This window comes from Mastomys coucha, unplaced genomic scaffold (genome assembly GCF_008632895.1).
Source record: "Mastomys coucha isolate ucsf_1 unplaced genomic scaffold, UCSF_Mcou_1 pScaffold9, whole genome shotgun sequence".
Lineage (NCBI taxonomy): Eukaryota > Metazoa > Chordata > Mammalia > Rodentia > Muridae > Mastomys > Mastomys coucha.
Genome location: NW_022196915.1, coordinates 49236195 through 49258641, shown reverse-complemented (window position 1 = coordinate 49258641; position 22447 = coordinate 49236195). Strand labels below are relative to the sequence as shown.

The 22447-nt window shown below is 44.1% G+C and overlaps 1 protein-coding gene across 2 annotated transcripts in view; it reads right to left on the bottom strand.

The window, feature by feature from the left end:
* Positions 1-4786: 4786 nt before the first annotated feature.
* The window catches only part of Fam124a (family with sequence similarity 124 member A), a 60979-nt gene continuing 43318 nt past the window's right edge, over positions 4787-22447 (bottom strand). For both annotated transcript variants that reach the window (XM_031361346.1, XM_031361347.1), the window contains exon 4: positions 4787-7183. In XM_031361346.1, the coding sequence (XP_031217206.1) occupies positions 6401-7183 (783 nt within the window). In that variant the 3' untranslated portion in view covers positions 4787-6400. The remainder of the gene's footprint in view (positions 7184-22447) is intronic.

The window sequence follows — 22447 nt, the reverse complement described above, 5'->3', positions numbered from 1 at the left end:
GAGAGAAGGTGATTTTAGAAATCTGTTCTAAAAATTGCTTGATTTTCTCTGAGAGTTTGCACTGAGATAACAAGTCATTACTAGTTTCCTTAGTCATATATGTATGTGTATCTGCACATGCATATGTATGTATATATATATATATTTATATATATATATACATGTGTATATGTATGTGTACACATATATGTGTGTGTATCTGCATGTGTATTTGTATATGTATATGTATATGTATGTGTATCATCTGTTCACATATGTGTATATGTATCTGTATATGTATGTATATGTATCTGCATGTATATACATATATTTATGTGTATCTGAATATGTATGTGTATATACATCTGTATGTGTATACATATATGTATGCATACACATATATTTTGTATTTACATATGTATATATATGTATGTGTATCTATTGTATATATATTGTGTATATATATAATGTATATATTGTATATCTATATATGTGTATATGTGTATGTGTATACATATATGTATGCATATACATATATCTGTATATCTATATATGTGCATATGTATCTGTATGTATATACACATGTATATACATATATTTATATATCTGAATATGTATGTATTGTGTATCTATATATGTGTATATGTATGCACACACATGTGTATGTATATCTACATGTTTATCTGTATATTTGTGTGCATATATATATGTATGTTTATATGTATGCATATATATGTATATTTACATTTCTATAAAGCTACTTACCTTTCTCTTTTTTCTGGCTTTCAGAACATTCAGTTAGAGCAGTTATGTTTTTCTTTATATTGCTAGATATATTTGTAGATTTCTTTTTTAGCCCTAAATTTCTATTTCTATTTACATAATTTAACTTATATCAGTACTTTGTAGAGAAGCAAAATAGGAAGTGAACTTAAGAATAATAAATGGGGAGAAAAGATCTATTCTGATAGATCTTTTTGATTGAAAGGGGCAAAGGGTTTGTTGTGTTTGGTAGCAGTGGCCGCCAGGCGGCACCAGAGCCCTCCAGTGTCTTTAGGGAGGTCCTTTGGCCTGGAAGTTTTTCCCTGCAGATGGTTCCTGGCAGGCCACTGTACATGTGATGACTCTAGTCTAGAAGCTCTGGGATCAGGGCTGAAGGCAGGCACAGCTGACTTAAGGGGCCTTTGGGTTTCTTCCAGTCATTAAACTCATATAGTCATTATCACAGACATTCCTAAAGGAATGGAACTGGTGAGTGGGGGGCTGGCCCAGGCTCCTAGAGGTGGAACTTTGTCCCTGTGCTGGTCTGCTTTTTGTCATCTTCACAGACGTTGTTGTGACCTAGGAAGTGGGAACCTCAATGAGAAAATGCCTCCATCGGATTGCCTGTAGGCAGAGATTTCTTGGCTAATGATTAATGTGGGAGGGCTGAGCCCACTGTGGTGGCACAAGAAAGCAGGCTGAGTAAACCATGGGTAGCAAGCCAGTAAGCAGCGCCCCTCTCACAACCTCTGCATCGGCTCCTGCCTCCAGGTTCCTGCCCTGAGTTCCTGCCCTGATTCCTTTCGTGGTGGGCTGATTGGGATGTATAAACCAAATAAACACTTTCCTTCACAATTTGCTTTTGGTCATGGTGATTATAACAACAACAGAAAGCTTACTATGACAGTCCCAAATGAACATTCAAGGAGGGTGCCGTGGGGCAGAGGAGGACCATCTTCACTATCACTAAGTGTCCTTGGACATCTGTCTGAATACACTACTGGTAATGACATGTCACCTCTACAAAAAACAAACAAACAAGCAAACAAACAAACAAACAAACAAAAAACCCTCAAAACAAACAATAACAATGACAAAACAAAACAAAAACAAAACCCAAAAACAAAAAAGAAACCAAAACCCCAAACAATAACAATAACAAGAACAACAAACAAAAACAACTGACAGGGCACTCATTAAAGAGATCCGAGGGACCAATGCTATTGTTCATCTTTGCCTGCGTTATCTACTAGTAGGGAAAATGGCATTTAAAGCCATTTAGTAACTAGCCCACTATGTCCCCAAATTAGAAGAAGCTTTTGACAAAAGTTGGAAAAATATACTTATGTATAATTTTTATATTAGGTTCCTGATCCTTCATAAATCCATTTATTGCAATAACTAATTGTGACAAAGTGTATTTCCCCTGAGAATCTTTTCCCCCCCAAAATGGCTTCACTTTTATTCTCTCAAGCCTTTCCAGGAAACCCAGGAGAGGTGGAATCCAGCAAAGAGAAGCCCATGGAGCAATGGGACCTGGGTGGGGAGGAGGCCACTGTCCACTTACTCCCAGAGCTCCACTGACATCCAGGCCTGGTGTTCCCTGCAAGATCTGTCACTGGCACTGTTGTCAGGCCATACAATGGAAGACTCCACAGTTTGTTTATATTTTTGTTTATATTTTTATTACTTTTTAGATTTATTTTATGTGTATAAGTATTTGGCATGCATATATATACATGTATTATATACATGTGTATATGTATATGTATATGTATATGTATATGTATATGTATATGTATATGTATATGTATATGTATATGTATATACATGCCCTGGTACTTATGAAGGTCAGGAGAGGGATTCTGAAAGAAGGACAAGTACTCTTAACCAACAAGCCATCTCTCCAGGCCTTGTTTTATTTTAATGCTGGGACTATGCCCAGTGCCCCAGGTATGCTAGGCGAATGCTATAGCACTGAGCTATGCCCATAGTCTTCCTCTATAGTTGGTTTCATTTGCACTTATTTTTTTTTTCCTCTATTTCTGTTAGTCTGATCAGGTGCCTGATAGCTGACTAGAGAATTCACTCATTACAGGGAGAAGGGATTCTATAAACACAGATATTTCTTCTGGTTCTCCAGTGATAAAGACATTGGCCACATGCTTGACTAAAACCAGACATCTGGTTTCCCTGGGGACCCTAGATGAAGGAATGTGCCCTTCCTCTGCTGTGATGCTCCTACTCTTTGGGCCTTGAGACTCAAGGAACACCAGCAGTAAAGCCAATTTGTTTAAACAAACACTACCCACCCCTCTTCCTGTCACAGAAGGTCACCCCTATGCCCATGAGTCCCTCTGACACACACTTAACCAACTGATATAACTCAAGGTGATTTTTGTACTGTGTCATCTCAGTTGGAGGCACGAGAAATATTTGATGTCTTAAAGCAAATGCTAGGTAATGCTTAGTGTAGGACAAAGTGACACCCTGAGCACTAACCAAGAATCAAGGAAAATAAAGAACACAGTGTAAAGTTGACCAAGGTGCTAAGTAGTTAGCGCTCTGGGCACAGCCGGGGTGGTTTCAGGTCAAGGAGGCAAGAGATTGGGTCTTACTAGACTATATAAATTGAATGATAAGATGGGCACTCCCTATATCACTGAGCCCACTTTAGAAGAGGACTAGTGTAAGAGGCCATCTCAACATTTTTCAGTTGAACAAATTTACGTGTCACCTATTGGATTTCAGTATCTGTAGAAAGGTCAGTACTACCCCAAGAGTCATAATCCACTGGTGAGCGTCAGGAGGAAAGCACTAGTTAGCACAGGGTGAAAGCAAGGGTTACAGAAGGTAACTGTTGTGTGTAGCTTTTGCTACCCCTCCTAAGCTCTGAGAACAGCCCTCACCCAGATTCCCTTGAATCCATAGATAAAAAATAAAAACAACAACAACAACAACAACATACACACACAATCTTAAAATGTCTTTGCAAACTCAATGACTGAGCACTGCTAAACCTCTTCAGTCACCCAGATATAATCAGATAGAGGAGTATCCATTGACCACTCAAGACCAAAACCTCACATGGCTGGTTGGCTATATCTCCTGCGGCTACTACTCCTTCCTTTATTTCCTCCCTTCTGCCTTCATCGTCTGGGCAACTATCCCGCCCTATCCTCAGCCATTGGTCGCTGGTGTCTTTATTGATGAATCAAGAACCAATTGGGGAACAGGACCTTAGTATCAGCACCAACCCCTTCAGGTAATGCCTCTGTAGACTCCTTCCATCTCCCATGCCAGTCCAGGGGAGCCTGGGAGTGGACTGCAGCAGGAAAGGGTACTCACAAGCTTCTCTTCTATGTGGTATCTCTGACATCTTTTGGGGGTCACTCAGCTTGGCAGATAGGATTGTACGGGGATGGGGGCAGTTCAGAGGATGCTGAGATTGGAGTTGGGCTCCAAAGCAATCCTTGTGAGGCAAGTGTTCCAAAGCAGGGGTACTGTGGGGAACAAAGGCATATGCCATCGCAGGGATCCAGGACACTCACTTTTACCTTCCTTACTCTTGGCACTGACACATTGGATTGTATGTATCCTAGAGGCTTAGCATCAACCCTAAGATATTTTCCTCCTTTCTGAGATAAGCATTTTTTTTTATCACTATCAGCTATTGACTTGGAGTCATACTTCTGTACTGGGGTGAGCTATAGGGGCTTAATGGGAATCAGCTTTGAACAGAGCATCCCCTTGCATTCTAAGCCTGTGGCTCTGAAGTCACTGGCATGACCCAAGAAACCGAGCTCTTAGAGTATCATCATCACCATCATCATCATCATGATCATGATCATCATCATCATCATCACCATCACCACCACCACCACCACCACCATCCCAGCAGAGCCTTGGAAACTTAAGCTGATGGCCGCTGGAATCTTGAGTCAACCTTCCATAGCAGTCTGTCTTGAGGGCTCCCCATCTGCCACATGAGCCAATACTGGCCACAACCTGCTCTTAGACATGAAGTCTGATGAGACTCAGCCTCTTCCATTCACGTATCTTTTATTTTTCATGCTGCAATGGAAGCAATAGCAACACATTTGGATAAAGTTTAAAACATGATGTGACAAACTTTAAAATATTTATCATTTAGCCCTTTTCAGAAGCTGGCTTGATCCTGATACAGAATCAGAACAGACCATGTTTTTATTTATTTACACTGAGCAGACCTCAGAGTCCTGGGGAGTCCAAAGTGTTTGAGGCAAGTCAGAGCCCCAGGCTTTCCTTGTGAGGATTGTGGACCTGAGGCTGATGGATGGTGATGGGTAAGAGAGCTTGAAGTTCCTGCTGGAAAGGCTCTGAGGTTGCATCTGAGCTGGTGTGGGCCCTTCCAGAGAGGAAGCAAGAAGCACCACGCTGGGCAGGGAACATGACAGACCTGTGCTTTCCTTTCCCAAGGATAAACAGAATCTGTGGATAATCTGGCATTGCTCCCAATGCCAGATGTTGGCATTTGGTGAGGTGGGGTTGTAAACATGGCCTTACTGGGAGGTCTGGTCACCACTCACATGGTGATAGCAACAGACAACAGACAGGGAAAGCTGGTATGGCCTCTCTCCCTAAGGCTCCTGTGCACTCGCTGGAGGCCAGCCCTGCCTTTCTTACTTTGGGGCATGGGACACTGGCTCACGTGGACAATCGAAAGGACAGCCAAAAGTGTTCCCAACATTTTAACTGTTTACTGTGGACAGTGCTACAAAATACAAAAGGTGGCTCTGGTCGCTTATGGAGAGATGTATGTTGCCCTTTTAAAATGTGTGCTTTCTAAAGTCAGAGATTCTCATGCCTGCTTCTCTAGCATACCTCATAACCTGTTACTTGTAACTACAGGCAACAAGTCCTGAGGGGACGGTCTGCAGGCTTGCTTACCAACATGAGTCTGCTGAGGAGGAGTGTGCAAAACTAGCTTTCATACTCAGAGTATTTTGTAAGTGTGCAAGGCATTGGTTACTCATGCTAAGTCTTCATAAGGCTTTTTAGCCAGTTGTGTGTAGGCCCAGATTTTCGGGTGCTGAATGGTTTCAAAGCAAGGTGTTCCGCTGTCTGCTGTAGGTTGCTGGGTGTTCTATGAAGCATCCACTGGAAGCAGCACTTCTGGATTCTAGGGTCCTGGGTCCCTGTGTGACTGTGCACCAGGAAGGCATGCATTCTGTACTGTACACTGATGCGGGACCAGTCACGGGGTGTCCTTTCCCCGTTTGACATTTTGACCTTAGTTATTTTACTTTCGGAGTATGAACAATTGTCAAATTAGCCCTGGCTATGTTTTCTTTTTCATTTCAAATAATTATGTGAAGCATTATATTGTATAACTGAGCATTCAAAAATAGATTTTGTGATTTAAGTGTGTTGAAAATTTATTTCCATAAAAGTGTCAGGTGTTTGTTTCTTTTCTTTTCTTTCTTTTCTGAACCTCTAGAAATATGGCACCTGTCAGATGAAGGTAGGTAGCATGATCAAAATGCTAACAGTCTCCCAAGACAGATAATTAAGTTCTAGTCAGCTGGCACATGGGACCGAGAGCACCCTGTGAACAAAGAGTCGGGCACAGTAGTGCCGGGGTTTCTGTGACTAAGTCTGTCTGAAAGCCAAGATGCACTCAGATGTAGAATTCCTCCATGTCATCAGCCTCGGGACTAACTGTTGTTGGAGGCAGGAGCATCTCTTGGATGCCCTGTGCAGCTTTGGGGTCATGACATGGCAGGGGTGTGGATGACTCTGTGAGCAAGGAGGCACCAGAAGCTGAGAGACCAGGAGTAGTTGTCTCTGCAGGGCTGGGAGACCCTTTGGAGTAGAGAGGGAGGGAAACACAGGTGGTACCCGGGCTCACCTCACTGGGAGTAGGCAGTGGTCCTTTCTTGGGATTCTTGTGTGCTGGCCAGTGGCTGCTACATCTCTCAGAGGAGAGGGATGCCTCAACTGTGTTGCAAAACCTACTGGGGGCAGAATATGCAGAGACTACAGACAGGTCTGAGGAGGACAGCCGCAGGCCTGTGTCCACATCTGTCTCTTGGGCCCCCTCTAAGTCATCAATGGACGTGAGGCGGCTGGGCTTCCACTCTGATGCACTGTGTCTCTGGGAGCCAGTTGGTAGTGGCTGTGGTTCGGTTGGGGAGGGGCCTCCACTGGGCAAACAAAACAAAGACTTGCTTCTCTGGAAAGACCAGGCAGGGCTGGAGGTGCTTGACTGTGGGTTAAACTCCTGCTTGTCCCCAGGGAGCAAGGCCATCTGGTTGGATGGGCTGTCATGTTGGGCTGTCTGGCTGCTGCCCTGTCCTGTGTTTGGTGTGTCGACAGCTGCAGGAGGAGTGGAGTGAGGTTTCTTCTCAGAGGAGTGATGCGTTCTGCTGCACTTGGGGACCTTTTTGTGAGCCCTCTGTGCCTGTGGAGAGAGGGCTCCATTAGTCAGAGGCTACATTGAGGCTCACTGTTAAATGCAGCATGAAACATATTGCCAATCAGTGGGAACTCCAACTCTGGCTAGGAAGCTACCTCCAGGACTAAGGAATACAGCTGGCTCCTCATTCCAACAGGGTACTGTATTACATAAAGTCCATATGTGGATGTACCAAGGAGCCAGAGCCTGGATAAGCAGACACATGGAGATGAGAAGCCCTTAGAAGTCTCCCTGCACTGCTTAAGGCTCTGCTACCTCTGTTGTTGCTCTCCAGTTTGGAGCACACAGCGGGGGCTTTAGTTGAGGGGAGAATGTCACCCACACTCTTTCACATTTCTAAGGGAAGTCTCATTTTTTGTACTAGTCTATTGGATACATTCCACATTGACTTTAAGCAATATGATTTACCAAAACAATGAGGAACCAGCTGCACTCCCCCTGTCCCCTCCACCCCCAGACAGATACACTCAAACGATTTGGGATAACATCAGCATAAGAACCACTAAGTAAGGCTTCCCAGGTGTCTTGTGACTCTTCCTGGAGAGACACGAACAAACATCTATTTAATCCAGACACGGCACTGATGAGAGATTAAGGGAATGGTGTCCTCCAAATCCAGAGAGCCAATGAGTCTATTGAAGTTACATATAGTAGCCCGACTCACCCCATGGTAGCTGTATCACCAAAGAGCCCGGCCCCAGTAGTGATGACTCAGGAAAGCAGCGTCTTTTGCAATCCCCACTCAACCTGTCCACAGCTCCATTGAAGAGGCTCACACCCCCACCATGCTCCCTCTGCCCCCCAACAGCTGTTTAATGCCTTGGAAAGAGACTTGTTAGTCTTTTAACTTTCTCTGAATGTCCTGAGCCTTTTCATTTTGGTCAAGTCCTTTCTTCCAGGAGGGATTATTTCTATTTAGAGAAAATAGTTTCTCAACACCAAGGCACAATCTGAGAGGGGCCCCTAGTAATGGGCAGGATGTCTTCCACAAAAGAAAGGCTTTTGGGGAGTCAGCATTTATTCATATTTTGCCTTTCAGGAATTAGGTACAGGAAGGGGAATAGTCTCCTGATTAATTGTGAGGATACATGGTAGGGAGGACAGCGTCACCCTCCAACACCAGACTCAGCTCCTTTTGCACACACCGGCTGGCTCTGCTGACTTAGCAGTTCACCAAGATCTGGTGTCTTCTGCATGGAACTGGGTACTCTGATCAGGCACATTTTGTCTCCTCTGCTTCTCTCCAATTATTCCTCTGGTCCAGATCCAAGACGATAATACAAACTTAAATCAAACAACAGATTAGAGGACAACTGGTCTGGATTTATTTAGGATTGGCACCCCTGATTGATGAATGCCTAAAATAAAAAGGGATTGCCAGGGTTTTACTAGAAGGGGCATTTCCTTCTGGCAGGCACAGACACGTGTCTTCATAACAGACATTCCCACTTCCCCCATTAACGAGGAACCTGGTTTCTACAAGCCACCTAGGAGCTATTGTTCAGTGTAGTATGCATCCATTGAGTATTTATCATGGGTAAAGGAGGGGGAGCTAAAACGGAAGAGATTCTGGTTTGACCACATGATTCTTTTCAAAATGTTATTGAAAGGATCTAAGGCAAAATAAATAAGAGAGACTAGAGAATGTGATAGCCAACCCTTGAGGGTCCTGGGAGAGAACTCATCTTCCCAATGGGGCAGAGTGGACATCAGTGGAGGTAAGTCCTGCATCACACACAGTCCAGGACACAGGCATGTCAAAACTAGGTGGCTTTCTGGCAGGATGTTGGTGTGTGCAGCGGGTGGGATGGTGGGATGGAGGTGGGGAGCCCATTCAGAAGCCACTGCAATGATGCTCCAGTTCTTAAGTGCTGGGACACATAAGCTACATCTGCATGATGCACACAGCCATTCCTTAGCTGTACATTCAGAGGTGGAGACTCTCCTGGAATTATCTGCCTGGCCTTTCTCTTTGTGTTTCTTGGTCTTCAGCCTGTTGGCTTTTGTCCATATGTCTTGCCAATCCTATTCCACTATCTAGGTTTTGCATATCATATTGGCATCCCAAAGCTGTTTTTCATTAAGTGTGGCTTAAAAATCATTCTGCTGCAGCAAGCCGCCTGGGGGGCTACAGAGATGGCTCAATTGGTAAAGTACTGCTGCACAATTATGGGGACCTGAGTTCAGATCCCTAGCAGCCCTGTAAAAAAGGCAAGCATAGGAACATGTGTCTGTCATTCCAGTGCAGGGAGGAAGATGGTCAGATCCCTAGAGATAACTGGTTAGTCGACCTAGCTGAACTGGTAAGCTCAAGGTTCAGTGAGAGTCCCTATCTCAACAAATAAGGTGAAGAGAGCTTAAGAAAGACACCCAGTGTTGACCTATGGCCTCCACATGCATGTGCTCATGTACACAGGCACCCAAATGTACATGTGAATACATGCAAAAGCATATATATGCACCACACACACACACACACACAATCACATTTTTCTTAGATTCTTAAATTATGGATGCTTAAAGAATATGATGCAAGGCCCAACTGCACCAACAAAGGTCACAACTGCTGGTAGTTTTAGGCCAAACGATTTTCACCATCCTTAAGCTTGGCTGGGTAAGAGAGAAGACAGGATGAACTTGTTGTAGGAAGGAAGCCCTGAGGGATGGAGACTGATTCAAAGTCTGGAAGGGCACAGTTCCCAGGGAGAACCCTCATACCCCTTGCTTACTGGTAAGCATGTACTCCAGGGCAGCCACTGCTTGAGCGCTTCAGTTATGGGTGAGGATGGCGGCACTCTGGACCTGCTTGAAAACGGAAGCCAGTGGCGGGTGGACACAGCTTCACGGAGAAGCGGAAGAGCTAGGTTCTCAATCAAGTGACTGCTAAGGGCCATTCAAACCTGTCACTCTCACATAACCCAGTGGAGTTAAATTTGGCTTAAAGTCCAGCATGGCAGGCAGGAAGACTGTAGGCTTGAACAGAGCTGTTGTGCATGCTTCCACAAGCCCATATGTGGTCTCTCTAGTTTCTACGGCACCATGAAGGCAGGAAGCCAGAGAACCCCCACACCAGGCTGCTCTGAAGAAAGCTGGCAGCTGCTCTGTTTTGCTGGGGACTGTAGCCTGCCCAGTGGAGGTGCCTGCTGGGTGTGTGTATCTCAAGGCTGGCACACTACTGGGGATAACTGGGATGAGAGCTTGGGAAGGAGGCTACAGAGCTTTTCCTAGCCTTCCCACATTAGATTCTGGGGCCAGGGTTGATGAACATGAGACATCTACCTGGACCCAGGCTGGTGGTTATCTTTAGCTTTATCCAGTGGGATCTCATCTGACCTAAAGGCAGCCCCACTGTTCCAAGGATGGAGCCTCTGATGGATTTCCCTGGGGCTAGCTTTTATTTTCCTGCTTCAGTGCTTGACTGTGAACAATAGGGGCTGAGAGCAAATCCAGAAATTCTGCCCTAGTAGGATTTACCAGGAGCTTGTGACTTCACCGTTGGCTGCCAGCTCTCAGGGGCAGTCTTCCTGAGCCCCAGCTGTGACAGCAGAGAAGGTGTGAAGTCAGCCTCCCCCACCTTCCCTCTGGAGCAGCATGGGCTGGATGCCCCACTGGAATTCACAGGCTCCTTTCCTCACTATTTAAGGAACTTTCTCAAAGAGCGGAACAGCATGCATAAATTAATCCGCCGAATGAAGGCAGCCAGCCAGGGAGACCTGCTTATGCTTCTCATGTCGCTAGGAAATTGGAATCCAGCTATGAACTCGTCCTGAGACAGCACAGGCAGATTTCTGGTGAAGGGAAGCGTTCTCCTAGGCTGAAGCACCTTTCTCACGTGTCTCAAGAGGCTCATTCGTAGATATATGGGTAGAGCCATTCCATAAGTGCTGGTAGAGGTCACTGTGTCTCCCTTCCAGGGGCCCTGAGTGTCTCCCTGCCTCTGCCTCCTCTTTCTGAATAAGGGCATCCTCTCCTGTTATGTCCTTAGGAAAAACATGTTCAACATAGCACTGTCTGCTGTCTAATAAATCAAAGATAGACCTTTAAAATCAGGGATTAATAACAGCAGAGGGGACATCTCAAGGAAACTGGGTAACTGAGTCCCGAGAATCTGAAGCTTTCCTCTGTAGATGTTCCACGTAAGATGGTGGAGTTTGGCTCAAGAGAAAGACATTGCATCCTGCCTCTCTTTTCTCTAGGAGATTTTTTTATTTTCAAGACAGATTTTCTCTGTGTAGCCCTGGCTGTCCTGGAACTCACTCTGTAGACCAGGCTGGCCTCAAATTCAGAAATCCGCCTGCCTCTGCCTCCCAAGTGCTGGGATTAAAGGTAGGTGCCACCACCGCTCCGCTCTCTAGGAGATTTTTATATGCTTTCTGAGGATGCCATCCATGGTCAAAGCCTATGCTCCTTTGTGAATGGTCAGGAGGAGGAAGAAGAGGAGGAGAAGGAGGCGAGGGGAAAGGACAGGGTAAACTTGGTGGAGAAAGCCAGCTACAATTTGTAACCCATGGCATTTTGAGGTAGAAGGTTGGAAGGGGATTATTGGCTTTATAAATATTTGGTCCTTTAAGGGGGCTAGAGAGAGGACTCAGCAGTTAAGAGCACAGGCTGCTCTTGCAGAGGACCCACATTTGATTCTCAGCACACTCATGGCAGCTCACGATTGTCTGTTAAGTCCACAGTCAGAGGATGGACAACAACCCTCTTCTGATCTCTGTGGGCACCTGGCACTCACGTTAGTGCACAGACTTACATGCAGGCAAAACACTCTACACATAAAATAAATATCAAAAGAAAAAGAGCTAGTGGTTCAAGCCAATTATCAGGAGTGCCATTTTTCTGATAGGGAATCCAGCAATGAGCTTGTCCTGAGACTGCAGCACAGGCAGATTTCTGGTGAAGGGAAGCGCTCTCCTGCCCAGCTCCTATCTGTGTCTGTTGAGACGCCTGCCCAGCCTCTGAGGCAAAGGGCAATGGGATGTTGTGAAGATTTGTCTGGTCGCCTCTCTTCTCCTGGAAAGCACTCATTCTCTTGGGCACATGAATAGGAGTAGAGCTGCTGGATCCTGGGTGAGCATACTTTTAGTTTTAGTAGACACTTTCAAACATCCCAGAATTGATGGTATAAATGTATAATTCTGCCCAAAATTTAAACATATTTCAATTACTTCACACTCTCACCAAGATCTGGTATTATCATTGTATTTAATTTTAGCCCTTCTGGTGGGCAACAGTATTTCATCCTTGTGTTAATTTGTATTTCTTTGATGAGCCACCCCCCCTCCACCCCCAGCCTCAGTCTCCAGGGTCACCCTATGTAGCTCAGGCTAGCGTCAAACTCAAGATCCTCTTGCTGCTGCCCCAAGGGCTGGAATTATAGGCCTGTACCACTGTTCACAACTGTAGGACATCTTTCAATGCTCATTGGCAGAGACTCTGTGTGTGAACTGCCTGACCTTTATACATATTCTGGAGTTAATACTTTTAAAAAGACTTAAGCATCACATATATTACAAACCCATCTGGAATTTTGTGGTTTTATTCTGATTGTTTTTATGATTAAGCACTTTTAGTTTTAGTGAAGACATTTACATGTTTTTTTTTTTTCAACACTGTTGCTGCTTGTGCTATCTTAAGGATGTGCAGGTGAGGTGACTCTGGGTGAGTGCTAGCTCTGCAAGCATGGTGCCTACTATAGTGAAGAGAGACAACAGAGTCCTGAGGGTTATTCTCAGACCCTCACGTCTGCACTATAGTATCTGTGCAGCTACATACACCGACACACAGACACACACACAGACATATATCTACAGACACACAGAGACACATGGACACAGATACACACACACACACACAGAGACACACAGACGTAAACACACAAACACACAAACATATGCACACAGAAATGTCACAAATGTATGTGCATATAGAGAGCCACCAGTCTTTTAACTGTCCCTGGGGTATTTCTTCACTCTTCTGCTAGCACCAGAATAAGGAACCTATAAGCAGTGTTTTTAAAGCCTGTCAGGGGAGACAGCAATTGTGGGATCACAGTGGTTCCAGAAATGACATGTAAAACAGTACCTTGCCCTTCCAGTGCAGTGTGGCATTCCCACCCTTGTGCCTGTGCTTGTGTTGTCTGGTCTAGTGTGGATGGTCCACATTTCCAGAGCCTGAGCTTCTGCTTGTCCCCTGTCTGCCTGCCTATCTGTCTGTGTGTATATGTTTGAATAAAGTAAAATAAAATAAAAATAGGCAGGGATTTAGTTATACAACTACCTTGTGTGTATACATAACAATAAAATTTATTATTGAAGAAATGATAATATGCTGTGTGTGTGTATTCTAATAAAAATTACTTACAAAAGTAGATAGTGGGGCTGGTGAGATGGCTCAGCGGGTAAGAGCACTGACTGCTCTTCCGAAGGTCCTGAGTTCAGATCCCAGCAACTACATGGTGGCTCAAAACCACCGGTAATGATATCGGACGCCCTCTTCTGGTGCGTCTGAAGAAAGCTGCAGTAAATGACTCCAGAGCGAGCAGGGCCAGCAGAGGTCCTGAGATCAACAGCAGCCACACACATGATAGCCCACAGCCATCTGTACAGCTACAGTGTACTCATACACATAAAATGAATAAAAATAAATCTTTTTAAAAAAAGTTGATAGTGGGTCATATTTGGCCTATGGTTTTTAACTTGCTGGCTTTGGCTCAATTGCTTTTTCTATAAACTTTAAAATCAATGGTCTAATTGTATCAAACCATCACCAATGCATGAATTAGGATTGTTTGTCCACCTGTCCCCTTTTAGCTTGGACATCTTCCTCGACCATTCCCCCTACCCTCTTAAAGCCATGGCAACATCAGCCTGGAGCATTGACTCTTGGCCATGTCATGGCTCACAGGGGTAAAGACAATAGGCAGACAGCGAGGACAGGACGGGCACATGCTTCACTACTAAAGATATCCTACCCACTCACATGCCTCCAGCTCCTCATATGGAGCTGGGTGGGAGGAGGACTGGCTCTGTTCAGCTGGACCACCGTCTGCCTGGAAGAGGGAAGGGCTGGGCTGGTGGAAAGACCTTTAATTATAGAAGCATGGTGCTGCTTGTTTGTTGTTATTGTGATGCCCCCCCCCCAAATCCCTGGACTCCAGGGCATTAATTCATGGATAGCTGAACTATTTCCATCTCCTGTAGGTTAGAAATAAACCATTAGAATGCAAAGGCAGTGTTATTGGAAGACTGAGCCATCTGACTACACCAGGAAAGGAATACCAATGAAGCAGGCCTGCCAAACAGTTTGAGACTTCTACTGGGCTGGGCCAGGTTTACAGCCTGGCTTAGATGACAGCTGCTAAACCCTCTCCCTTCCTTCTCATCTTGAATTTGGGCAAGCCACACCACCATCTGGACAAATGGCTACATGTTTTTGCCAGAAATGATACTGGAGAAAATGTCTCAAGATGGAGGTTGTCACCACTGTACGCTAAGAGGACCAGAAACAAGAGTTGAATTTACCCCTTGACATGGGTCAACACTTCACAACCCTAAGTGCATCTGGGAGACTTCAAAAGATATATGCAACTCTGGAGCAGCAGAAACAGCCTCTCTAGGCTGGGGTAGGGAGCAGGCAGGTAGTGGGAAGCTGTGCGGCTTCTCTGCTTTGCTGACAACCCCTCATGCTGCAGCCTTTTCTTTCTTATTCAAGGGTCCATACCTATGGTCACTTGAATGATTACATTCTAAATGACTGCGTGTTTCCATGACTACACGTGACTCTTTTTAGAACTTAAAGAACCGTTTTGATTGATCTATTTGAAGTAAGCCTTTGTAATTTGAGAGCTCCAAAAGTCAGCCCCTGGGAGATAGAGACCCAGAGAACTGTAGGGACAGGAGACCACCACTTCCCTCTTGTCTGATGCCTTCTGTGGTGGGTCATGGGGCCTTCAAGTGTTTGGGCTGACGTACAGTGAACTTGTCTTCTTAGTTTATTTGTCTGGAAAGCGATAAGGCAATGGGAATTTAACCACCATAACCTTTTACCTTGTTCTTATCTACAAAGCTGTCTTTACAACAAAACTTGCTTGCTAGCCTTGGACTTCATCAGCATCAAACATTTCTAAAGCTTTAGGAGTTTGCTCTTGTAATGTCATCTGTTCATTCATTTAAAACAGAGAACCACTGAATACATTTGTGATGTGAAGGCCGGGAATACCAAGTCTGCTTGCCATCAGCTGGCTCTCTCAGAACAAAGGCCCAGGCTTGACCAAAGCTCCACCCAGTCTTCCTCAGAGCATGGGTTAGTCATGGTCACTGGACAGACTGAAGAGTTAAGACAGATCTAATTTTCCCCATAAATCTGACTTAACTGACTCCTGGGGGCTAAAGGACAAATCTGGGCCTGGGGTCTCTGAGTGAAACCAGACCAATGCTAGAGCTGCAGATGGCCTTCAAGGGGTTAGGGCAGATCTTACTCTTACATGTTCAGGAACATAACTGGATTCACGACTCTCTCTGCTTAGTAATTAGGTCCTTAGAGCTTCTGCAGATCTGGGGACCAGCCTTGGCTCTTCCAGTCCTAACTGGAATTAAATTCATCTTTCATTTTCCAGAAGATTGATTTCAGGTCATTAGTGCAAGTGTTCTTGATCTGTTTTCACATACAGAAAAAAACAAGTAAACAACAAAACTACACCAACTCCCCACACCCTGCACCTCCCATAAAAACTATCTAAAACTCCTTTTAATTACATTTAGGTGTGTGTGTGTGTGTGTGTGTGTGTGTGTGTGTACATGTGCCACAGTTCATGTGTGGAGAATAGTGGACAACTTGTCTCCCTCTACTATGTGGGTCCCAGGACCAAGAGCCTTTACCTGCTGAGCCATCTTGCTATCCCCCAAGAGCTGAATATTCAGGACAAGGAACATAGCTCAGTGAATGGACATCTGCCTGGCAGGCATGAAGCCATGTGTTAACTCTCTAGCACCACCCAGTAATAATGATAATGACACTGAGCCCATTTAGAACTATCAGTTTTTATTGCATGTGGGGTCTATGTGCTTGCACATACATGTGCAAGGCTTTGTGTGTCTTTATCTTTCTTTGTGTTACTGCCTTGAGACAGGGCTCCTCAATAACCAGAAGCTTGCACTTTGTGCTACGCTGTCTGTGAAGCAGCCTCTAGGAGTCTACCTGGTCTCTCCCTGCCAGCACCGGGGTTACAGACATACGCAGTCACACTTGGCTTTTTATGTGAGTGCTGGGGATTCAGACTTGGGTCTTCATGTTTGTACAGCAAGTGCTCTGAGTCCCAGGCCACCTCCACAGCCCCTAAAGCTATCAGTTTCTCTTGTAGTTGATTTCAGTTCAATTTGTAAATCTTATTACACTAGTAACAAATCTGAAAACGGTAGCAATAATTGCTTTAAAGGGGCCTTTTGTGGCTGAATTAATTTCCTTTAATATTTTAGAGATGCATGGGATGTATTTATGTATTTAGGACTAATTGACTTGTTTTTCTTGGAGATGTTGGGGATGGAGCCCAGGGCCTCATACATGGTAGGCAAGCAGTCCTACTAACAAAAACTCAAGTCTTCAGGGGAGCTAGGCAACTAAAGGGGGGAGCATCAGAAGTCAGCAACAGGGCTTGTAAGTGGCTGTTGCATCAATAAACCTTTGTGGCAGTTTGAATAGGAATGGCCCCCTTAGACTCACATATTTGAATGCTTAATCACCAGGGAGTAGAACTCTTTGATAGAATTAGAAGGATTAGGAGGTGTGGCCTTGTTAGAGGAAGTGTGCCACTGGGAGTAGGTTGTGAGTTTTCAAAAGCCTGCACCTGGCCCAGTATTTCTCCTTTTCTCTGTCTGAGTGTCTGTCTGTGTGTCTGTCTGTATGTCAGCCTGTGGATCAGAATGTAGTTCTCAGCTACCGCTCCAGCACCATGCCTGGTGTCAAGCTCCCTACCATGATGATAATGGACTAAACCTCTGAAACTGTAAGCCAGCTTCCAATTAAATGTTCTCTTTTAATAAGAGTTGCCTTGGTCAAAGTGTCTCTTGACAGCAATAGAACACTGACTATGACCTCAATGCATCTTGCAAGGTTCTTTGCAGGTAGGTTCTTTCCCTGGCTTCCATGGACCTACACAGCATCATTCATGGTCCACAGACCGCCAGCTTCTACATGCTCCTTAAGTCCTGGTTCTACATGTTCATGCCACACAACCCGGTTCCTGCCATCTGTGTGACTGTGCCAAGGGTGGACGTCTGGTAGAGGGGAGAGCAGTTAGCAGGCTAGCTGCCTGGATTCTCCCACCTCACCAGACACAGAGGAGAGCAGTCACACCAAAACTTCTGTGGGAGTTTGAGGTGGTGTCTAAAAGAAAGATTGCTAATTCTGATCTGACCCTGTTCTTTCTTGTGAAAGATTAGAGTCCTTCTTTTGATAACATTGGCAGGTTATAGTTATAAAATCGTCTTCAAGAATGATGGAGCTCTGGAAACTTCCTCTTTGTTCTTACTATTAATATTTCTTCAGTTGTTTTCTTGGACTCCCTCTTTGTGTGTGTGTGCGAGAGAGAGAGAGAGAGAGAGAGAGAGAGAGAGAGAGAGAGAGAGAGAGAGAGAGAGAGAGAGAGAGAAGAGGGAAGGGGAGGGAGAGAGAGAGGGAGAGAGAGAGGGGGAGGGAGAGGGGAAGGAGAAAGGGAGGGAGGAAGGGAGGGAGGGAGAGGGGAGTTATTTTACCTTATAGCTTATAGCAAATCATGAAAGGAAGCCAGGGCAGGAATGTGGAGGCAGAAACTGAAAGTGGAGGCCCTAGAAGAATGCTGCTTACTGGCTTTCTCTGTCTGCTTTCTTATACGCCAGGACAACCTGCTCAGCAATAGCATTGCTCACAGGAGGCCGAGCTCTTCCAAGTCAATCATTAATTAAGAAAATGCCCCACAGCCTTGCCTACGGGCTATGTCTATGGGGACATCTTCTGAATCTAAAAAGAGGACCCCTCTTTTTAGAGAACTCTAGCTTCTGTCAAGTTGACAAAAAGCTAACCAGTGCCTCAGGGAATCAGGAAATACCCCAGAACATGGGGTATGTTTAAATCAAAGTCCGTTAGACTCTCTTGATGGGCTCCCAATAGCATCCATCTACTTGGCTCCTCATTTTTCCTGGCCTCCAAGGCTGCAGTCAATGGTAACAAACCCAGAATCTGTCTTTAGTCACTTTGATAGCTGTTAGGATAGCTAGAATCACACTGTGGGTGTCCTTTCCTGATAGCTTCTAGAGAGGCTGAGGGAAGACATTTAATCATCGTTTGTTTCTTAGGTTAAGAACAATAGTAAGTATATCTCTCTTGGCTGCAGGTAGGTACTGCAGTGCTGAACTGAGCTCAGCTCTGAAGTATTATATCTAGGCAGCATTTTTCTTATCAAGAAGAAAAATCATTAGTAATACATAGTTGTGTAAATGATATTATAGAGAGACTGATGGGTAATATTTAGGGAGTACAATCCATTGGACTGTTTAAAAGCATACTAATCATTTTAGTCTTCCATTATATTTTTATACTGGATGTTTGAGACCACATAGGTGGCCATTAACACGCTTTGTTCTGTTTGTTTTGTGAGACAAGTCCTATGTCCCTGGCTGTCCTGGAATTTTCTATGCAGATCATATTGGCCTTGAACTTAACAAGACCCACTTGCCTCTGTCCCTGACTGTTGGGATTAAAGGCATGCACCACCACTCCTGGCTAGCTACTTTTTTTTTTTTACTGCTAAGGCCAGTTGAGGACCTGGTCCTCAGAGGTCACTTAGATTTGAGAGTGACCTTTGGTTCCTCCAGACTCTCTTTTGCTAGTTGTTCCTTTCATTTGAATTTAAGGTAACAGCCTTGCTTGACCATGGTTTCACTTGGAAGCTGTCTTAGCTAGGGTTTTACTGCTGTGAACAGACACCATGACCAAGGCAAGTCTTATAAAGTCTCAACATTTAATTGGGGCTGGCTTCCAGGTTCAGAGGTTCAGTCCATTATCATCGAGGTAGGAAGCATGGCAGCATCCAGGCAGACATGGGGCTGGAGGAGCTGAGAGTTCTACCTCTTGTTCCAAAAGCAGCTAGGAGAAGACTGGCTTCCAGGCACCTAGGACAAGTGTCTTAAAGTCCATGCCCACAGTGACACACTTCCTCCAAGAAGGCCACACCTACTCCAACAAGGCCACACCTCCAAATAGTACCATTCCCTGGCTGAAGCATATTCAAACCACCACAGAAACACTGGGGGAAATTTTCCTGGGTTGGTCTGCTTCTTGTAGACTTGACACCGATTAGAATCACCAGCTGAGGTCTCCATGGCCTTCTTGAGCAAGAGAATATGTGACTTGCCACAGACGTAGAACATTTGAGACGTCCTGTAGTCCCCTGGGACCTCACTGACTCCTTCCTCTGACACATCAGCATGGCCTCCAGCCATGGATATGGAACACACAGATTATTATTTATTCCAATCTGATACTGTAACTTCTGTGCAATATTTTCATAAAGCTTTGGAGAAACAAAACATTGCCAACTAAATTTGATTAAGCATAGATTTTTACTTAATAAGAACCAGTCAATAACTCCACTGGTTTGACATCAATGGATTGGACTTTGACGTTAGAATTTTTAATATCCTATGCATCATATCTAATTCTCATTCTTTACAAACTTTAAATAGCTCACTCAGACCTCTGTGTTTGCTGCATATACAAACCCATCTTTACTAAAATCATTTACTTACTGTTTTTTTTCCTCAACAGCATGAGGCACAGTGACATTAATAAATTTAGTATCTGATGTGAATTTGTTTTTCTTTCTCTGGGGAGTGGAGGAAACTAGATATTGTCTATATTCTCCTCATGATGTCCAGGTGACAAGCAAGAGCTTGGCTTCACTCTGGGGAACCCACAAATGTAATGGGCTTACTTCTAGAACATGGACGAGGGATTACTGCAGAAGTATGAGGGACCGTCCTAAGCAGCTGCACTAGAAAGTTTTTACCCAGCACGAATGATGGTTTTCTCATGGACACGATGGGGTTCCTAGCCTATATACTTTGGCTGGTCCCCTAAACCACAAGGCCATATCTACTTAGGGCAGAATTACCTACACCTGGCTAGGAGGAGTGGCTGGATTCTGAATGGTGGTCTAATGACCCTGCCTGACCTAGCATTTTATGAAGGAGTGTCAATAGTCAAAAAGCCCAGCTGTGATGATCTTCTGCAAGCAGACATAGCTGAAGCCAAGAAGATGGTAGTGTGGCTTAGAGGATAGTGCTATGCAATACCACCCCAATTAAAGAAAGCCAAGCCAAACTAAATACATAGGGTAATGTAATAGGTTAACATTATGTGTGTACATGCCATCAGACTATAAGGCTGTGAAAGTTCCAAGGTAAACCCTATGGTCTTCATAACTTTATATAGTATGTAGAGTCATCTAGCATAACTGTGGTCTGAGTTTTGCAGTGAGTCTGAATAGCAGACACATAAGCAAAAAGTATTAAATCGATGCTTGTAACACCCAGCAGAACTCAATCAAGGAAGTCCCGTGAAAACTGTGGTGTAAAGTTACTGTAGAGATATTTATTTTAGGAAGAGGGTCCTGACTCCCCTCGCCATGAGTGAGCATCCCATTAGTTGTATTATTATTATTAATTATTATTATTATTTTTGCTGTAGATATCTCTATACTATGAGATAAATAATGATAATCTCTATTGGAAATACTCTCTCCTTTAGGTGTTCTCAGGCCACACTGTCTTCATTCTTGGGCTGTTTGGTTATTTTCCTTTAGCCCTGTCACAGAGTCAGGGGTCAGCAGGACTTATGATGGCAGCTTTGAAGGACACTCTGAGGCAAACATGCTAGGGTCTGAGATGGGAGAGCCAAATCTCATCTCTGTTGTTAGTTTCTAAGTAAATTCAAACAACACATAGCAATTTACCAGCTATATATATATATATATATATATATATATATATATATATACACACACATATATATATGTATATGTATATATACATATACACATATATATGTATATATATGTATATATGTGTATATATATATACATATATACACACATATATATGTATGTATATATATACATATATATGTGTGTGTATACAAAAATATATGTATATATACACACAGATACACATATTTATACACACAAACACACATGCACACACATATAAATATGACACACACACACACATTGTTTATCTCTAAAACAATCCAGTGTTTCACATGGAACAGGAGAATTGCTGAGTTCTGTGACAACTGGCTGGATTCAGGGTACCTGTACTCCTTATGACTGATATAGATCTGTCCAATAGTTGAGTTTTATCATCTATTGTGTCACGCATTGGGAGTGGGTATTGACAAGAGAGCATTTTTCTTTTAGAATCCTATATAGTAGGCAGAACACTGAGGCTGGAGAGATGGCTCAGTGGTTATGAGCACTGGCTGTTCTTTCATATGTCCTGAGTTCAATTCTGAGCAACCACATGGTGGCTCACAGCCATCTATAATGGGACCTGATGCCCTCTTCTGTCATGCAGGCATACATGCAGATAGAGCACTCATATACATAAATAAATAGTTTTTTAAAAAGAGGCAGAACACTTCATGGGGCTAGAGATATGGCTCAGTAGTGTAGAGCATGGGTGCTTTTCCAGGACCCAGGTTTGAGTTGCAGCATCCACATGGCAGTTCACAGTTGGCTGAACTAACTCTACCCTCAGAAGAGCTGGTGCCCTTCCCTGGTATCCTTGGGTGTTCACACATGGGGTACACAGACATACATGCATGTAAATACCAAAACACACAAAATAAAAGTAAATAAAAATTTAAAATATTTTTAAAAACACACTTGATTTTGAAGGGTTGTCCTCTAAAGTCTTTAAAGTTTACAAGGTCATGGGTGAGTGGCAGTCAGCACACATGGCCAAGGAGGGCCAGGCCAACAGAAATATTTGCTTTTCCTGATGTCTAGTCTGAGAGCCTTCCTTGGTTGATGGAATGACCATAGGTCGGGAACCTATGCCCACAATCATTTTTTAATGTGCCAGCTGTGGAGGCAAACACTTTGTAAAACTTTCCTCATGAAAAGAGCACATTATAGGGTAAATTATTCATTGCTATCTTGTCCATAGAGACTGCCTTTTAACCTGCAGTTAGTGTCCAGGCCAAGCCCGTGTGTGT